At 40.7% G+C, this 21,271-nt stretch overlaps 1 protein-coding gene across 1 annotated transcript in view; it reads left to right on the forward strand.

The window, feature by feature from the left end:
* The window catches only part of nrxn2b (neurexin 2b), a 619,828-nt gene that overhangs the window by 71,205 nt on the left and 527,352 nt on the right, over window positions 1-21,271 (forward strand). Inside the window, 3 exon segments of the mRNA XM_034136360.1 lie at window positions 4,815-5,754; window positions 5,756-5,946; window positions 5,949-6,218. Of these exon segments, the coding sequence (XP_033992251.1) occupies window positions 5,552-5,754; window positions 5,756-5,946; window positions 5,949-6,218 (664 nt within the window). The 5' untranslated portion in view covers window positions 4,815-5,551.

Genomic DNA, 21,271 nt, shown 5'->3' on the forward strand with positions numbered 1-21,271 from the left:
TGTTTTGCAACATTAAATAAAATAATAAAAATATTTTATATAAAAAAAAAAAAAAAAAAAAAGAATTCCCGATCCCCAATTTTTTCTCCCGATTCCGATCTTTTGAAAATCACGTGATCGGCTCCGATCCCCGATCACGTGATCGGATCGGGACATCTCTAGTTATGGCAGTACTTCCGATTGGCGCATAACGATAAATCAGAACCGAAATCACTCGTTTAAAACATCTTTGTCACCAAACAATGAATGGGACAGTTTATACGTGTAGATGTAGTAGGGCTGCTCGATTATGGCAAAAATCATAATCTCGATTATTTGGGTCAATAATTGATATCACGATTATTAAAAACGATTATCCATTTACTTTGAAAACATCCATTTATTGAAAAAAAAAAATTGAACAGTATGTTTTTAATGTAGTTGATTACCCTGAACTTTAAGTATAATTCAACTGAAAAACCAATACATTTTTTTATTAAAAATAAAATTAATAATCGTTTTATTTCTATTATGTTGTTTTCATAATCTTTGCAAGCCAAAATCGTAATTGCGATTAAAATACGATTAATTGAGCAGCCCTAAGATGTAGTCAAAGACTCTTGAAGAGTTTAAGCAGAGTTTCTGTAAAAATTGTGCCAACGGGTTGCAGAGCTTCACTTGGACAAGCAGTCGGGTCAGGGTGTATGAGGCTGGGTACAGATTCCTCTTTCAGTCAAGTTGCACGGCTCGGCTGCAGCTCAGCAAAAGAGCTGCCTTTTTTCTTGAGCAGAGAATTGAGGCAGATGGACATAACACTAGCAGCTGGGCAAACAAATGGCAAACATGTTGTTTTTTAGATTGAAACTTGACCAAAGCTTTAACCTGTTACGCACCGCCCCCCCGGTACCGGGCGGATAAACGCGTCATTTGCAGGAAACAACGTCTAAGGAATCTTAATATTTAATAAACTATGAATGTTTTATATCCATGTAACGGGAAGAAACTCAGCTAACTGATCTTTTTAATTTTTTTTCTCCAAAAAAACCCCACAATGCTAACACTCAGCCTCTGAATTAGCCACGAGCGAAGAAATACTAACCTATCACTGCACCTAAACTCACTCATAACTCCCGTATTACTTATCCTAGATGCACAGCCAACCCATCGATTAGCATCGCCTGGAGACACAGAATCTGGGGGTGCCCACCTCAACACTCAGTGATAAACATTTGCGACGCTATAAACAAAAACGTACATCAAAACATGTGGCGCGAGGTAGCTACAAACGCTAACATGGCTTACCTTGGTCAAAACTGGTCTTCAATGGCATTCAACGATAAAAAACGATGCTGCAGTTAATCCATAGGTTAATCCAATGTGTCTGTGTCCTCTTTGAAATTATTTCTGATAATACATAAGCAATAAAACAGCTTTTTCGTTTCCAGATTTCATAGCGAGAGATCGCTTCACTCTGGTGCAAACCTGCATGCGCGAAGCCCCCACCGTTTGTTTTCACAACGAGTGTGTGTGTGGGGCCTCCCCCTTCGATTATATTGGCTCTAACGGTCAGAAAGAGGTGTCAACCATCCAAATCGACCAAGGGGGGCCAGAGATATGAAAATAAAAAACATTTTCACCCAAATCACCTCAGGTGGAGTGGTTTTGGCTAAATCTCTCTAAAAAGGTCAAATGTCACTTGTTTTGCATCAATCTTGATACAGGGTACTTATTATATGTTGTTCTTTGGATTCTTAAAGCTTTTAGTCTACCTTACCATCATCCAAGGGTGGTTTTCACTATAAGTAAAAAAGAATTTTTGGACGGACACTATAATTTACAGTTTTTTACTATGTAAAATCTGAATCTTCTTTAAAATAAAAAACATCTATATTGATTCTGACTTTTCTACTACACAACTCACAGGTTTATCATTACTTTGAGAAAAAAGATTATTAATTTAACCCTTTTAGAAGGGAAGATATGGTCATTTGTTCTGGGAATGTCATTTTCGAGCCTGAGACCTGAAAAACAGGGCTTAACAGGTTAAGTATTGTACATTTTGGCTGTAAAACAATGCTGCAAAGAAGACATTGTGGACTACAACTGTGAAAAACATAATCCCAAAAGCAGGCAGTGTACACCAGAGGTTGCGCTAGACTTTTTCGCTGCCCGTCATTTTGACGGACAGGATCGTACAATTTCCGTCAAAATCCATTATTACCCGTCAGTCTGTACACCTCGCGGGAGCGCGCCACAGCGTAAAGCAGAAACTCCCAGACATTTCATTTATTTGTACGGCAAAGTTAGGTCTGGAAACTATATCATTTCCTTTTTGGAGGGCATCCATAACACGGCATAACACCGGAGCCCTGTTGCGGGGAAACTTTGGCGCTGTTCTGAGTTTGTTCTAATCTGTCAAAATGACGGACTGCTTTCAGATTTTTCCGTCATTGTTAAAAAAATTCCGTCATATACGGAATATATTCGGTTAACGCGACCTCTGGTGTACACAGTCCAGGTGAACATACACTGTCACACAAGGGCAGTTGCTTTGCCCAACATGACTATAATCACAACACACACACACATACAAATACACAGATACACATACACACACACAGCGCAATCCTCTAGTTATCTCTTGAGGCTTGTTATGTTTCCTCAGTGTCCTTGGGATTTAATGGTACCATCAGGCGAGCTGGCCAATACCCACTAGCAACACAAAGCACGGAGGATACATGGAAGCTCAACATAGTAAACCTTCATAACACAGTACTATAAAAAGAGCAGAAAACGCTGCATCTCTCTGTCACAGTAGAGTCCCCGAACAGAAATAACTCAATGAATATTCAATTTGGCCAGCGAATATCCCAAATCTATTTACCCATAAGGGACACAGATGTGCTTTAAAGAATGACTGATTAAGCAAGCGTAAGCTCTGAAATTGTTCACAAAATACAATTATTTTGTCCCAAAGTGTTGACGGGTTTTATCATGTTTTTGGGGATGCTCATAATTGCTATTGAAACCGTTTCATGATCTGTTTGTGAATGACGGAGTTGTGGGATCTGGTTTGTGTGGTTTGCTCATGATGTAGTACATGTCTACATACTGTATTTGTGAGAAGTTTTGTTTGCAATACTATAATTAGTTGTACATTTACTATGTAAATAGACAGTACAATAAACCTGCCCACATGCGTCACTAATTACGGTCTTGTCTGAACAGGACATGTTTCTTCTCACAACTGCTAATGAATCCTGTTTTTTGCCTTTTCTAATTAACAGTTGCATACATGTATATGTAGCGTGTGTACAAACAAGAGATGAACAAACATGCAGATCAGGCTGTGTCACTCAGAGACCAAAATAAACCAGCCCCACTTTATCAATGCTCGAGCATGTTGTGCCTGCTGCATATTAAAAGATGAGAATTTTTTTCTGACGACGGTTTCTTATTATTTAATAACAGTCCTACATACACTAAGTCATGTGTGCTTAGTTATAGATGAGAACACATAATTATGTGAAAGAAAAAAAGCAATCAAGTAACACCGGACTACATACTGATGTTAGCTGTCTGAAACTTTAAAAAAAAAAGTAATGGAGCAATATACAGACAGATGACTCATCAGAACCAGTGGATGCTAGTATTTGGTTTGTGTTCTGTGGTCATTTTGTTATCAGTTGCCTAAGCAGATTTTTGGAAGCACTGTGCTTCCAACGTTGAAAATATAACCGCATTGGTTCTGTCTTAAGCCCTCTTTGCCATTATTAACATCACCCAGCGAAATATAGCCCCATATTATTTGTGTTCTCTCCTTCTGCATTTCACAGCTCTGTCTGTCCCTCTGTTCTCCCTCATCTTTCTCCATCAATGTTAAGCTCGCACGTCTGAGATCATGATTGTGCAGCCTTTCTCTCTCTCTCTCCTCTCTCTCTCTCTCTTTCTCTCTCTTCTCTCTCTCTCTCTCTCTCTCTCTGTCTGTCTGTCTGTCTGTCTGTCTGTCTGTCTGTCTGTCTGTCTGTCTGTCTGTCTGTCTGCTGTTTCCTCCCCTTCCCTCCCTCCCCTGCTTGTATGCCCGCGTCATCCTGTTGTCACTTTGACGCCAAGCTTGATAGAACAAGGGAGCATGAGCAGGGGTGAGCCTAGCTTTAATTGTAGACTGTTTGTGATGGAAATTAGATCTCACTCAAGAAATAATGGCTAGGGATTAAGCCGAGCCCCAGGGTCAAGACGGGCTGCTCAGACTGCTAATGACTCTGCAGCATTCCTCTCGGAATCACACTTGATTTAATGATGTGTCTTTTTGCATACATATGCATGTTCATAGTGTGTGTTTGTGCACGCCAGAGTTGAAGGGTGTGATTTATTAAATTATTCTATTGCTAATGTCGGACTGGTATCTTCCCTGCATATGAAACCAATATGTTAAGGTTCAGTGAATTGCTTGACACATATATTGACATGACTGAGAAGCAGCAGAGGAAATAAGACATTCATATTGCTCAGTCCTCTGTGGGAAGTATAGAGCTATGCAAAACTCAGAAAGCTTATTTATCACTTCGCTCGGCACAAACTTTTTTATCGGCTTTCAACTGAATAGACCAAAGGGATTTGTACACAAAGTACATGGTGTCTGAAACTGCAGGCAAGAGCAAACTCTAGGCAAATAAGATGGATGATAAAAAGAGATGAATGAAAAATGAATAATTGCTGATTGACTTGATGTGGAAATGATCACATTGTAAGCTGTATACTGTTGGGATAAAATGCACTTTAACACATTGTATGTAACATTAACATCTTTTTGTTTTTGTGTGTGCTTCTTCCAGATCCCCATCTGCAGCAATCATGATGGAACCCATTTCCGTAAAGTTTCGTAGTCCTACCATTTCAAGAGAAGAATGGGTTTGCGCTGAAACCATGAACGCATCGTTTGCTTTAGCAGACACGAGCAGACTCTGATACTAGTCTCCTCCACGGCTCCCTCACTCTTTTGCTCGTTTTCTTCTACTTGCATTCCCCTAAAAGAAAGATCATAATCAGATAACTCTTCCCCCAAGCGTTTGGCGCCAGCTCAAATTTCCTCAAAAATGAACTGCGATCTGGATTCTAGAGACTAAGATTCTATTTTCATCCCAGGATAGACCAAGAGGCTTTTGAAGAAACGGCTGTGTTTAAATTATCATATTCCCCCCTCTTTTACTTTCCCGCTATTCCTCATTCCTTCCTTTCCAATTCCCAGAGGCACCAACTGATGGAGAGACGAAGGAGAGAGTCAGGATAAGGACAAGAATTATAGCCCCACAGAGAAAAGGAACAAACTGCTGATTCTTCAAGAAAATTGGAGTAGGGCTATTGCAAGGATTACTATACTCGGTGAGCTTGATATCCCACTTCAGTGATAAATAATACCTTTTTGATTACATTTGAAATCTATTAGCCACAACAAAGCTAGACGTTACCTCTGGGGTGCATTAGACCTGTAAGGCATCAAGTAGAAAAGGGGACATTTGGGAACTTTGAGCATGAAAAGGGGTTAAGATTCCTGGGTTGGCCCCTGTGGCCTATGGCCCTCATCAGCCTACTCACTACAGTGGAGATGCTAGAATTTGGTGGGGCGCCTGGCCAGTGGGCCCGCTATGGACGCTGGGAAGCTGGATCAGTGGGCGAGCTGAGTTTCAGTCTCAAGACCAACATCAGCAAAGCCTTAGTACTCTACCTGGATGATGGCGGCAACTGCGACTTCTTGGAGCTTTTGATAGGCAGGGGCGCTCCAGCTGCGCTTTGCCATCCACTGTGCCGAGCCGGCCACGTTGCACATGGAGACACGGGTGAACGATGACCGCTGGCACATGGTCTTGCTGACCCGCAACTTCCGTGAGACCCTCCTGATGGTTGATGGGGAGACAAAAGTAGCCGAGGTCAAGTCCAAGAGGAAGGAGATGGCAGTGGTCAGCGACCTTTTGTGGGCGGCATTCCACCTGATGTGCGCCTCTCTGCCCTTACGTCCAGCACAGTGAAGTACGAGCCACCATTCCTGGGATTGATCTCCAATCTGAAGGTGGGGGAGATGCCTCCTACTTTGTTAAACAGCCAGGGCATTCAGAGCGACCTGGAGTACCTCTGCACCAAGCAGAACCCGTGCTTCAATGGAGGGTTTTGCTCAATTGAGTTTGGAGAAGTTCACTGTGACTGCATCCACACCGGCTTCAGGGGGAAGTACTGCAAGGAAGGTAAGGAACCATCATGCTCTATCTGCTCTACCTTGGTTGTTGTTGATGTTTAAGCTATTAATCAGCTGTAGTTAAAGATATCCTCTGTGTGCCTCGTTACTCAAAATAGGTAGTTTAATTCTTGTGGGTTTTCTGGTCATCCGACACAACTCAGTCTCCTCTCAGTGGTGTGAGAGGTAAATTACTAAAATAGTCTCTTCTTGACCTTTTCCAAGTATCTTGCAGTGAAGTCACAAGTGGCTTGTTTCGTTGGTATGAGGAAGTAGGATCTCTGTTTCTTATACTTGAGGGGCTAGCACAGTGAGGACAAGAGAAAAGAGGGTAAAAAGATTCATTGCTTTAAAGATTAAATTGTTGAATGAAAAAAAACGTTTCTAGGGATTATGTCATCATACAAGAGATTAAGACATGGCACACGTGCTCCTTTGAATGTTGATTGGATTGTTTTAAACAATACTTAAATTCATAGGTGCTGAATATCTAAACAAAAATATTTCAAATGCAAAATCTCACATTGTAGGTCTTCTCTACACTTTATTTCCTGTTTCTTTATCTGTCTTCTTCATGTCTTGTTTCCAAGCCTCTTGTCTCAGGCATGCACCCTGTTCTTCTTCATTTGCTCTTGGGATGTGCTCCTTTGCTGTCAGCTCATGTCAAACTTTGTTCTGCTTTACACCTCTGGCTCCCTCCTTTACTGACACATCCCATTTCCATATCTATGGTCTCTCCCCTCCGCTTTACGTTCATCCATCTCTCCGTTACTCTTCGTCCCGCAGCATTTCCTTCTCCCGCCTCCTAATTCTCTCCTCAAGACTATCTGGCCGCTCCATCTCTCATCACCTCCCTCCCCCGCTCCATCCCTCCCAAGTTCACTCCCTTACTCCACTTATCTCTCTTTCACCTTTACCCGCTGTCAGCATACTCCCCTCCTCCCCCCCTGCACTTATCTCCCTCCTCTCTTTCTCTCAAAGTGTCTGCATCTCAACACCTTATTTGTGCATTCTTTTATTCACTGTGCAGTCATTCATTCTAGATTACCTACTGTTTGCCCTGCTATTAATAATGCATTGCGCAATCATTAATAATCAATAGACTCAGTAGCTCCTACCTTGTCCTGTGTGATGAAATGACTTGTAATTACTGGATCTTCAAAAGGTAGATCACTTCTTTGCCAGCAATGTGACAATTGTTTTGAAGTCTTGTATTTTGGTGGCACGCAGAGATAAGCTCTGACAAAGCTGAAAAGAAATCAAGGCAAAGACAATGTTTTGTTACATTTGTTTTTCTTTGACTACTGCTTTTGATAGATCTGAAGTAAAAATAATAAAATCAGCATGGAGCCAAGATTTTGATTAAGGCATTTGAATTGTTTTCAAGTAGAAAGTCTGGAACCGTCTATACCGGCTCGAGAAGCTGTCTGTTTGGTCTTTTTCTCCTAAAGAAACGAAACCAAATCAGATTCCTTCGTTTCTTGTGACTGAGTTAGACAGCCTTGAGCACAGCAAATGATGTGCTGGACAGCAATATAGGTCTGTCTGTGTCTCTCTCCTCTTTTTGCTGTCTTTCTTTCATTTCTCTCTGTTCCTTCAACTCTTCAAGCCTTTTCTCCCTCGCTCTGTGAGCTCTGTGTCAGATTGCTGTGTGTGGTTGCTGGAAGCAGATACTGCCGCGTGGCTCTTGGCTAAATTGAGAGCAGAATACCAATGCAGTGCTACAGTGACTGCTGGAAACATTTGTCCTTTTGAAATGGAGAGAGAGTAAGATAGAGGGAGAGAATGGAGATAGAGGAAAGGAGCAGAGAAACGCAGCAAGAGGAAATCGGAGAGAGAGAAATGGCTGATCAACAGTGAGAAATGGAGAAGAGAGCAAGAATGAGAAAGAAAGCATGAAGATATCAATTTGCGCTGTGTTAATTTATTTTCAGAGATGTTCTCTGGATTGAGGGCCGTTAATTGGGTCATTATGGCTGCCAGTGCAGTGATGTATTTATTGCTTTTATCTAACACGGGTGGCAATGTAAAGGTCTCTCTCTTTTCGTTGCCTTAAGACCCTTTTAGATGTCTGTACTAACAAATCCATGTCTGGCTGTGTTAGCTGTGGTGAAGGAGCCATTTCAAAGAAAAGGTTATTTTTAAAGTCTTAATGCCTGCTCACTTCAGAGAGGGCAATCAATGAACAGGAACATGTTTTAAGATGACTTCTAGCATTTAGATAAATGTGACATATTCTAGATCGGTTTTATTTAATTAATTTAAAGAGGGTTCATTTACTCAAATGTCCCCTCCAGTAAAAGTATGTTGTGCTTCTTTGGTTAAACCGAAAACAGCCGCATACAGTCTGTTGCCAGGAAGTAGCAGGTCTTTTGCTTTATGCTCTATGGTCTTACTGTAACAGTCTTGAATCTCTCTTTTGCTGTTGATCGAAGTAAACTATCTATTGTAAACAATTTGTTATTTACTCTAAATTGAGTTACATTTAGGGAGGAAGTACACTGTGATGAAGTAAAAGCAATTTTTGTCTGACATTGATCTGTCAACTCAAACATGCACATGCTTCCAGAATGGCTGCCACTCAGAGAAGCAGCTCATTAGCAGAGAAACTGCTTATGTGAAAAGACTCAATAACAGATTTTTTACATGTGGGGTGAAAAGAAGCACTGAGTTGTGAATAACCAAGAAAAAAAAAAATGGGCTTTTGGAAAACACAACAAAAACAAAGAAAATATTTGTTTCATGAACAATGGATAGTTATACAAAATTGCAAGTGAATGTTGACTGTCCTTTAGGAAAATAAAAAGGGCTCAAAGGACAGAAAAGAGTTTTAATATTTACGTGACATTTCATTTAGCTTAAATGGAAATGAAAAAAATGGAAGTTGAAATGAAAATGGAAATGATTAAGTAAAACATCCAAAACTGAGCTGCTGTTTCCTGGGTGTTTATTTCGTGTTAAGCTATCTGCCAAGCCTGCAATCCAAAAGTATTCGAGCTAATAGTATTTCTCCTGATATTCAATGTCATTTGATGACAAAACAAACAAACCAGTCTAATCCATCACCAATCTGAATAACATTAAAAGTTGATAGCTAGAATTAAAGTGTAGTGTTATTGGCGGTCACGTATATAAGACTTTGAAGGGGCAGGCTTTGATGATCACATACGAGAGAATGGAGTTTGACACAAAAGAAGTTGCTTTCATGTTTGACTTCAGCACAGATGACAAGCGCCAAACTCTAAAATCTAAACCCCATTATGTTACATAAATCTTGTCAAAATATGCACATTGGAAAATACTTTTACAGCCCTTAAGTGCAGTTTTGGACAAATCATTGATATTCAATTCATTAGCCACAAAGGTGTTATTTATTCATTTGTATTTCTGACTTTTGAAATCATATTTAATCACTATTAAATATGATATTGGTTGTCAGCCCAAGGACGACACGGTCAAATCTGAACATTGTATATGACAACTGATGATTTGTAATTTAAGGAGGTTGTGCCATCTCATCTCCCTCAAGCACAGTCTTTTATCCCACATTTCTCTTTGTGGAGTAACTCTTGTTTTGTTCATTTGAATACCAGTGATCTCTCTCAGCTTTTAGCACCTTTTATCCAAATCTGGCAGGTTTTAACATGTATTATGTTGGCTCCTCTGCATCAAAATTATTAAGTTGAATTGGGAGAATAAAAGTTAGAGGTTATGATTCAGCCTGATATATCTTTTTAAACTGACCACTGACAACACAAACAAAATGCAGGTTTCACTTAACTGATATTACATTGGCTGCTCACAGAGAAGCAAACATGGACTACCTAGTACTGCTAGAATGTGCACGCTCTATGGATGTGTGTATGAGCACCTTCCTGCCATAATCATAGATTATGTTCCTAATGGTTTGCATTGTGAAGAAGTAACGGGCAGATCTTTTCCATTAGGGTTTGTAATTAAAGCCACTACGTGCCTCTGTGGGCCATTGTTTTTATAATTGATGCTGACCCTTGCTTTGTTCTCTATTGAACCCCAAACGGCAATGTGCGGCAATGCAGTTATGAGCTCTCAAGTCAGGGTAATTAGAGGTTAAATGAATTTGTGAAAGACTGTTGAGTAAATTAATATATTAATATCTCGCAGCAAACTATGAATAGACTTTCAGGTTGCCAAGAAGATGGCTTTGCACTTGACTTTAAAGTTATTTTTCAAGTTTATTTTATTTTACAATATTCAGCTGACATGAGAGATGTTTTAAATTGTTAATGGTGAGTAGCCAGTTACTTCATTAGAATTAAATAAAAACAACACATTATCCTGGCCAAAGAAACAATGATACCATAAAATAATTATGTTCTTTTAAAAGACAAAACTGGACATAAGAACAAAACCATGCCTTAGCATTATTGACTTCATGGATCTCTCATGATCCCTTCACTGTAGCAATTTGCAAAACGAGTCAGTGAATTTAATTACTTTCCTATTGATTTTAGAAAGGTCAGATGCTGACAACTGCCAGTGTAATTGGATTTATTAAGTTAAAAGGTAACTTAAAGCCACGCTCAAAAGTCATTGCCTTGCTGCCCTCCGGTTAAAACTTACAAGCTTGTCTGTCTTCTGACGGCATCTAGCTTCAGTGATGGATTTGGTTGCTCGGTTTGACCTGTAACCACACCCAACAGTTCAGTCAGACAACTCACGTGTTTCTTTAACATGTTTATTAGAAGCAGCATATAGTTGAGTTTGGCGTCTAGGCTCGGGCCTCATCACTCCACAGATATACATAGCACGATGAGTAATGATTAAATAACTAACCCCCAAAACTGCGTGGAGATTAGATACTATCCCCCAAAACTGCGTTGCCCGAGCCTGACGCTGGTGATGTAAGTCTGATAAGAGGGCCTGGCAAGCTGCCACGTGGCCATTCCCCCTAAGCATAGCGGCTTTAAGGGGAATATACTACTTAGTGAGACTGCTATGTGAAGGCCAGGGAACAACGAACCGGATTCCGGAGCTTAGAGGCGCTCCGCTGCGGTGTGAACAGGAAAAAACGGTGCTTTTCAAGCTCCAGCTCCGAAACCGGCCATGGAACCGCGTGTGGTGTGAAAGGGGTATATGTGAAGGCCCGGGAACAGCCCGAAAAGCCATCCCCCTTAACCTCTTAAGCCGGTCCCCCCCATTGGACCCCTCCCACCGTTTTGTTTTCGAGATAATGTCTCAGGGCTTCTAACATTTATGAAACTATTAATGTGTAGCACCAGATTAACGGGAAGAATCTCAGCTAACTGAAGATATGAACCATTTTTTACCAAAACAAAACACAAGTCTCATAAGAAGCGTCTAAATGACCCCTGAGCGAAAAAATTCGAACGCACTGCGGCACACAATTCAAGATAAAAATACCCTTATTACTTATCGTAGCTGCACATACAATATAGCCGATTAAAGCTGAGACTCCACTGATTATTTAGGTAGTATCATCACTGAGCGATCCCAAATTTCCTTATAATATAAAACATCTCTTTTAGAGAGACTACCAGTGGGAGACCATAATTGAAGGCAGTAATCAGTATTGAATGTATTACAAGTCTAATATGTAGTATAACGTAAAGCACTTTGAACACTTGGAAAAGCACTAAATAAATAACATGAATTGTAATTATGGCTGTTCTGATGCGGGACAGCTTGTCTGGTGGCAGTGAAGCTTGCATCAGCACACTATCGAGAGTGATACCGATAATTCTAGATGTGTGGAAGGGCTTCCAGTTCCTGTTCTGAAAGAGGTAGGCCTAGCTGTTGAAAAGGTTTTAACTGGGAAAGTCAACTACTAGGAAATGGTTAAAAGATGGGCACCAAGGGGTGCTTGCAGGTGTTGTAGAGCAGCGGTTTTCAAAGTGTGAGGCGCGCCTCCCCTGGGGGGCGCCAGAGAGCTTCAGGGGAGGCGCGTGAGAAAAAATAAAGAGAAACAATGAAATCTAGCTCGTTAACTTCAGCTAACTTTATGCGAGCGGCAACATGGATCGATTTTTAGTGAAGTTACCTAAAGTGAGAGAGGAGACAGCGTCTGGCCACCCCAGTTGGCAGCTTTGTTTTGAAATAAAAGTTGTGGCTCATCGGACATTTATCAAGAAAATCCCTGATGTCCGAGTGCAAGTGAATGCAGCACAAGACGCGAGCCTTGTAACCCTGGCGCGAGCGAGGAAATGTGATTGGCGGCGATTTCATTTGAACGGGCGGCAGAAAACGAGAAGCATTCGGACCCAAGTACACGGAAGGAATAAGGTATTTGCGGTCTACAATGACAGAGAAGAGACTGTCAAGTTTGGCTGTGCTCAGCATTGAATCAAAACGCACTAAAGCTTTGGTGTTAATACGTTTGTGAGGCGTTTTGCTGAACAAGATGGTAATCGCCGCATTCAGCTGTAATAGGCATGCCAACTTGATGCTCTGCTCACGGATGACTCGAGCATTAAAAACTGTTAAGATGATGCCCTTACGTGTGTACATATATTTTTTCTTTGTGGGGGTCTGCCCTGAGAAAGTCAAATAAGATGGTGTGTAAAACTACACTGCCCAGACAAAAATAAGTAACCACTTTGATTTAACTAGGCCAGTAGTAGGGCATTCCACTGGATAAAATACCCCTGCATTATAGCAACAACAATAATAATAATAATAGCAATAATTTGGGAGGGGGCGCGGCTGTTCTTATATTCTCTGAGGGGAGGCTCACCTTCCCACACTTTGAAAACCCCTGTTGTAGAGAATCCAGCATAATGCTTCTGACGAGGTGTCAAAGAAACGTGGGCTACTACGGCAACCAAATGCCATTTGAGTGTAAAACCTTAAATATATATGCCACAGAAGGCATCTGTGATGTCTGCTTTCCCCTGCCATGTCATCTACAGAGCATAGAAACGGAAAAAATATTTAGTAGTTATTAATACCCTTGACAGAAGAATCGTGTCAAGAAACGTTACGGATCAATAAAGAAACGTTGCTAGAATATTTCCTCCTAGCACTAGGCTAGGGGCCTGTCATGTTTTTAAACGTTTAAATAGCAGCACGTGTAATACTCCTGGCTCCTTCAGTGCAAACTTCAGTCTTGAGTGCAGGTTTTTACAGACATGGGTCCCTTTGGGAGCCAGCATAACCTGCTAAGAAACCTTGATTTAAGCCTGTGATAAGGTAATTGACAACATCTGTGATTTAGAAAGAGCTTTGGAAACGATTTGCAGCATGAAGCCTCCTGAGGCACACCCATTAAAGGGGCAGAATATTGCAGGTAGTGCTTAATTCCTGTGGGGAAAAACTCTTCTTTGGTAGGTGATTAAATGTACATGGCCGCTTGGCAGAGAAGGATTCATGGTATTCATAGAAGAGCCACTGTAGGAGAGATCGAAGTCTAAAATGATGGTCAAAAATGTATCGAGCTTCCTTTCATATTCACGTAACGGAAATAGATTTTATTTATTTCCATTTTTATTAGTAGTATAAAATGCTTATAAACTTACAACTTCTGTAAATTGCCTCAAATATGACTTCAAGCTTCAAGCGCTGATTTAACTTCGAGAAGTAGGACAGGATGGCAGGTACTTTGGGAATGCCGGAGTCAGCTTGCTCCTGCCTTTTTTGTGTTTTAAATACCCGCCGACCGAGAGACAGTGCGACTCTTAGCTGACACTTGTGAAGAGAGGGGTTGTTACCGGTGCTGGCGTAGAACTCAGGACTTCCTCTGGCCCAAAGGATATTAAAAGCTACTCCAGAATGAGGACGGAAGGGACACCCGGCCACTCGTTCCGAGTGATGTGTGTCGTGCGGGAGCTGTGGCTCGTTCCAGCGGCGTCTGAACCATGCTCTGAGCTAGCCTGTGTTTCGGGAATGAGGCATTTCTTACGGCTTCTTGCGTATGATGATTCGCTTCCAGAGTCGGAGACAGCAATAGACATTTGCAAGGACAGCACCAGCAGGCAAGCAGCAGCGACGTGGAAGTAGCTGCAGCAATAGCAGCAGCAAGCAATGCATGGAGAGATATCTGTCAGGTTAAATAGAGCGGCATATTAAGGAGACTCTGTTTGGTTGGTTGTAGAGTGGCAAGGGGCGTTATGTATGAATGCAGCATAAGTGCTCGAGTTGACTGCCTGAACTAGCTCGCAGGCTTCGCCCCATTTATGTCACTGGGCCATGAAGAACATCTGTTCATCACTGCAGCACGGTTAGAAGTCAGAGCAGTGGAGGACATCAAAGACTTGGTGTTATTCTATAAAATCCTATTTTGTCATTAGGGTATAAAAGCATGTCTTCAGAGGAGACATTTCAGCCATGTTTTTCACTCATCTTTCTAATGATTAATTAGCTGTCTACCCATGCTTCACTGACCGCTTGCATTACACTTGCGCTCTACACACATGCATCCTGAAGTGTATTTTAGTAAACGTAGTACAAAATATTGTTCCTGAACACATCCTTGATACCTAAACAGAACCGAAGCTACTACTGCTGCTCTGCTGATGCTGCTTTCACTGTGCAGCCTCTGTAGACAGTATGTCACAACCAGGAGATTGGAAAATGTATAAATATAATTTATAATTCTCTATACATTTGGAACTTTGATGTGTTTACTGAAACCTATAAGAATAAGGTTAAAACATAAATATTTGTGGTAACGCTGCATTAAATTGATCACACTTTGAGGGATAATCGACGTGAAAAATGAAATTCCCAAACCTAATCGCGTGGGTGTGAGTTTAGTTCCCTATTTTTTTTGCGTGTGAGATGAAATCATATCTGGCAGTGTCACAGAAAATTGGATGTTATCGGTCCACATTTGCTGTCTGTTCTCTGCCAGTGGAATAACACACATCACCGTTTATGATGAGGAAAAGGTTGATGCAGCAGCCCTTTCCCACTTGGCCAGCATATAGAGAGGTGTTTAAAACCAGCTGCTTGGCTCATTATTGCTAACTACCCTCCAATTCAATTCCATCATCACTGTTTATTATATACAGTATCAGAATAAAGCAGAAACCTGGTTCCTTATGGATTCCTGTAGTTAGAAGTTCGGCCCAAAGCTCGACCCGGAAAGCCTCATTTAAGAAATATAGTAGGAGATCTAAAATGTATACATTTTTGGTGCTATTCCTTATAAATGTTCCTGTGTACGTGGTCAAACATGGGGGTGTTAGTCATATTTTTGTAGGGTATTGACACTGTTATTTGTTTTAAAGAATGGGTGTAGGGTCACTATGTAGGGAGTTTGTGGTTGATAGAAAGAGTAACAGTGGAAGCTCACTTAGTTTACGAACATTGTTTGCAGCTCCTTAAGACCCAAGTTATGTATTTTGCCTTTCACCTGCTCAATAAAAAATGTATTATGGGAAAAATGTATTCGTCCTGACTTTCAAGCATATATTTGGCGAAAATGTTGTCATGTTTGATAGCCAGCCCTTAGGAAACTCTGAAAATGGCGTGATTTGCTTGTCTCAAGCTGTGATGCAAGAAAAACCTTTTTCCAAAACTCTAAATGAATATAATAATCTTAAATCAAATATGTTTATTTTGACAAAATTACGTTTCACTAAAGCAGTGAGCTGTTATTTAAATTAGTATGTGTAAGGGCCACATGAAGCCAATTTAAACTGAACGCTTTTCAACTGTGAATATGTCATAGTTCCTGTGAAAAAGGCAAGCTATTATCGGCACAATTTTCAAGCCCCTATTTCACTTTATGAAATTAGTTTTTAACTGTTTCATTCAAACCCTGTTATGTCCTGTTGTGAAATAAGCAACAGTTTCTCTCACCTATACAGAAGATTATGACATATTAGTAGTTACATTCCTATCACCCCCTTTTCCATATACTGCCTGATAATTGAATTCCCACTTAACATGTCCTATACATAAATACACATAGTGCTAATGAGGGGTTGCAGCTCATTAGACTATGAGAAACGGTTCCAGAGATAACCTTATCAGCCATAGGTCTGACTGTAACGTTAGAGCCTGACAGAATCAAAGCTTTGTGTTGCTTTCACCAGCCGACTGATAAAGTCTAATGAATCCTCCATGATAGAAGCCTCCATTGGATGTGATTGCTAAAATGTGCTGTTTTGTTTATCAAAGATAATGTTACAGCTCTGCTGCTGTGTGCTGTTGGGACATGGTGTTTGTGAAGTAGCTGTCGTTATCTTCCTATCATTATAGATCTCGTCTCCTCCCTTCCTGTAGTAACCTAATAAGCAATTCACTCAGTGTTAGTTTGTGTTAGTTGGTAATGGGCAGACAGGAAGAGTATGGAAATATTTTGTCAGTGGTACCATTTTCAAGTCACATCAGTAATAAAAGTAATTACAGACTTTATTGTAATGTACTTGTTTCTTATGGGGGTCAGTCAGTGTGTAGTTAATGAATACGAATAAATAAAAGTAGCATTCCATAATATATAAAACAAGAAATAAATCCTGAGAAATAATAAAAACACCAAGTAATATATAGAAATAGAATGTTGTTGGTTATTAAATTGCACATTTTAATATATACGCAAATGTAACATATTACATAATATTATGAATATAATAAACCACAAATGGACTCTAAAATAATAGTTATCCATTTGAAAAGTAATTAAGACATTCATCTCTTAAAAAAATACTTAAAAAAGGGACATGTAAGGCATTGTTGCATGTGCTATAAAGTGGTGCTAACTGCAATTCAGTAGACTTTATTCGACTCCTTTTTGCTCACCCTTTACCCATCACCCCCTCACTAGATTGTTCTCCTACCCTTGACTGTGTAGTGATGGCTTTTTGCAGGTGGAACAATCCTAAGTTCAAAGGACACATGCAACTGGGCTTCCATTCTCCTGTTGATGGATTCCCATCTTCCTCGAGCAGACGGCAAATCTAAAATTCTCTATTTAGGCATGGGTGCCAAATATTCTTCATACTTTGAAGGAATGTCGTACTACAGGGTTATCTCATTTTCTCTGGACATGCTATCAACAGTGCTTTTTCTTTTTGAGAACGAAGGCAAACCCTATTAGTCTGCACTTTAAATAGATAGATCCCGATCCACCCTTTTTTAACCCGGCCTTCATTGCATCTTGAAAAAAAGCTATCTGGTAACAACTGCTCTAGATGATAGACTTCCTTAAATCCCTAATCCCCTAATTCCTTGCACCATATATGAATATGAATAGTTTGACGCAGAATGCATCTCCCTGCAGAAGCAAAAAGCAAGCATTAGTGGATTAAAGTGTGGGGTAAAGTTGCCCGACTGAAAGGAGCCGAAGAGCGTGAAGCACAATCAAAACAATTTGTTTTGACTTGTATTACGCAACGGGGTGTTAGTGTAGGATGCAGGTGGGCTGTGTGCAGTCAAGCAAGTCGCTTCAAGGAAATGTGTCAATCTGATGTTTCAAGCCCACCACCTTCATCACCTTTTTCTCAGGTGCGTATTTACGGACTTAAAGGTCTCTGCCAGCCGTCAACTGCAATTAAAGCTTGCTCTCTACTAGGGATGCCAGGGTTTATTCGATTATTCGAATATTCGTTACAGTCTCCATAATCGAAGATTATTTTTAAAATTCGATTTTTTATATATTTTTTTATTAATATTTATGTTTTTCTTTTTTTTCCTGGTTTGGTTTCAACCAAAATATAGACTAATGCTAATAATAGTAATAGTATTAATAATTGTAAATGACCATTGATCACACCACCAGTTTGTTTTACTGTAAACTTGGAGGAAGCCAGCAGCGCAGAGTGCACCCTGCTGCAGCCTGCTACACACCACCGACCCCCCCCCCCCTCCCTCTCCGTCACACGTGCGATTGATTTATTGGCGACAGAACAGTGAGAACACAACTAAAGATGAACAGAGCGGCACGTCCACAGAAGAGTTCCTCGTGGAACTACTTCGAACTGACAAGTGCAAATTAAGTCAAATGCAAGCTCTGCGAAAATACTTTTTTTTTTCTCTCCCGCGGGGGGGAGGGAGGGTGGGGGGGGTGTCGAATAATCGATTAATATTCGCCAGGGCTGTCCGATTTTCGATTTTGATCATGGTCAGTTTCTGGCATCCCTACTCTCTACCCCTGCTGTCACTGTACAACTGAAAAAAGTAAGAGAAAGATCTGCCCTCAAATCCCTGTCAAACGTCACATGCTGTCTTCTGTATTTTAGTTCAGCTGTAGGAGAAACAGGGAGCCTAAAACAAACAAAAAACAGTCATTAGTATTTATTTTATTATTGCTATAAATAAGTGTCATGTGTCACTGCAGCTTGTATTGTGACTATGAGATTTTTTAAATAATAAATGAAAACATGTATCTTACTGCTATGTATTAGACAGCTTTTCTAATGCAACAACAAAGCAAATCAATACGGAATTCTCTGATGACTTGTTTTTCTGTCTTGGCATTGCAGTATCAGTATCGAAACATACTCACGTAAATGGTTTCAAACTTCATATATATAGATTTTTCAGTGTCTGGTGGGTGCTTTATGCAATTACGTTTGATTTTTTGATTTTATTTCCCTCCCAAGGTCTCCTGACTATTAGTGTTCAGTGTTAATTAACAGACAGGCGGCTCCTGAAAGGATTCAGCCACCAGAAAACCAAAGTAAATTCTTTATATTTGAGAACCTACTCAGCAATCGACCTGATTCTGAGTCTGATATTGTCAACGGCACAGACAGACATGTTCTATATCAATATGACTAAGGGTGCGTTTCACTTCTCTTATTTTTCATTTCCTCGCTCCTCGGTCTCGGTATCACCGGAAGTTGATTTGTCTGCGCCATCTTGAGTAGCGTCCCAGTGGCCTTATTTGTGCCGGAGGACTGAGGAGCGATAACGAGGAGCGATAATCGAGGAACTACCAGACCATCCTCCGGTGAAATCCTCATACACTCGCCCCGCCCCCTTACTGTGTATCGCTCACTGATTGGACGATGCAGCGCATGCACTGATCTGGCTGCTGTCAGACGATCAGCTGTGCGGCGTCATCACAAACGGACGTCGCTTCACGTGACGCTCCGGAGGAAACGACGTCCCATTGCACTTAAAACTCATTTCCCTGCTTCTCGTGGTTTCCTTGCGTCTCTCCATGCTTCCCTGGTGGGAGGGACTAGTCGCAGGGAAACGACGCAAGTGAGGGACGCAAGGAATCCATTTAACCGAAGTGAAACGCACCCTAAGACCTTTACTCTTTGGAGAGATGGTTGCAACAAGTCATTATGGGATTCAAGATACATTATGTAGCTAAATACTCTTTTAATCTGAAGTTATGCAGTTGTAACAGTAATTTGTTAAGATTTCTATTGTTAAATGATGGCCTTGTCAAAAAAGACATACAAGCCATGGGAATCCAAAGCCACAATATTACACAGGCTAGCTGGCAAAAAGGAACAACACATATTCAAGGTTTCAGGAATACAACTTTGTAAGAATATATTTGATGCATGATTGCACATACATACGTTATGACACGGTTTACTTAACTTAGTTTTATATTTAACTATGACAATGTTCTATATTACTCACACTTTGTATTACAACAGTTTGAAATCATGAATGGCAAATACTTGTTAGCAGTACCTTTCTTTCCCATACCCAATATCACAATGACTGTCAATCAGTTTTGCTCTGTATCCCCAAGCTGCTGGTAAAAATGATGACTCACTGTATTGTGACTGATAAGAGATCCCTGCGACGCTATGCATCAGAAGACCCCTGTGGTCCTCTCCTGGAACAACTTGTTTGTGCATTGACTCAAAAACAGAAAACATGGGGAGTCTGGGAAGAAATGTGGGAAACAAACAGGGTTTGAAAAAAAGATGTGAAAGCATGGGAAAGTATTTAAACCACAGCAATGCTTAGATGCTGTTAACACAGTCAGTGGGAAAACCCTCACCATTCCTCGGTCCCTCCCCTCTTCTTGGGATTCCACTTCAATCAAACACTTGCCAGCTGAGCTTCAAAAGAGGTCTGTAATTCCCCTCGCTTTGCCAGACAAAAGTCTCTCTTACTGTTATATAACAATATTGATGAGTAGAGATGGTTCTGATACCTCCCCTTGTGCCCCATAGCCCTGACTAAGTGTACAAATTAGGCCACAGTTAAAGTGGGTACAAAATACCCTGCACTACACTCAAGTATGTCAAGGAGAGGCCCGGATTACATGAGGGACTCCAATTGGCCATCAGACAGTACCTAAAGAAGCTAAGGTGCCATCACGGCTGATGTCTGCACTAACTATTTGGCATTTATTTATTACTTCATGGATCTCCTGGTTGGTTTCATGACATTTATTTATTTATTCAGCCCTCCAAACAGACGGGACCACCTACTGAGTTAATACAGCCCCGATGAAACCAAATTACTAGGAAATGAGGCCTGATTGCAGATGTGCCTGCTGCTGTAATGCCGTCACTCAAGTTGCAAGCTGTTAGTGCTTGTGGCTCATCAGAGCTCCCCCGCCTTGATGCTAGTGAGACTTGACAACATCCAGTATAAAACTTCAGTTTTATTTATTTCCACTCTACCATGGATTTTCTTGAGCGATTATAAAAAATAAAAATAAATCACTAGGCTTATCAATGAGCTCTGGTTGTAACACAGTGTGTGTGGTTCTGTTGGTAAAGAATGTGAGATATTTTAGGCAAAATTGTGACACAGGCCTGTACGATGAATCCAGTTCAACATACCCTGGATATCTTTGAGTTATCTGGCTTAACTAACCCTAACAAACGCATCTCGCTAAGCGGTCCTATGTCGTTGGTTATCAACTCGGTAAATCAACCCAGGGTTTCTCTGTCCGGCTGAGTGTGCGTTCACGTGAAAAGGGCGGGGTTAGCAACCACAAACATTAACAAGCGTACTGACAGCGCAGCGTCATACTTCCTGAATGAAAAGTAAACTATAATTTAGACAAATATGAAGACGTTAAACTTTAAACATCCATGACTTAAACACTTTATCCAGGATAAAAGCTACATAGCTGCACCTGCAAGGTGAATACAGCTGGTAAAAGAAAAAGTGTTTGAATGCGTACATTAACAG

Source organism: Trematomus bernacchii, unplaced genomic scaffold (genome assembly GCF_902827165.1).
Source record: "Trematomus bernacchii unplaced genomic scaffold, fTreBer1.1, whole genome shotgun sequence".
NCBI lineage: Eukaryota > Metazoa > Chordata > Actinopteri > Perciformes > Nototheniidae > Trematomus > Trematomus bernacchii.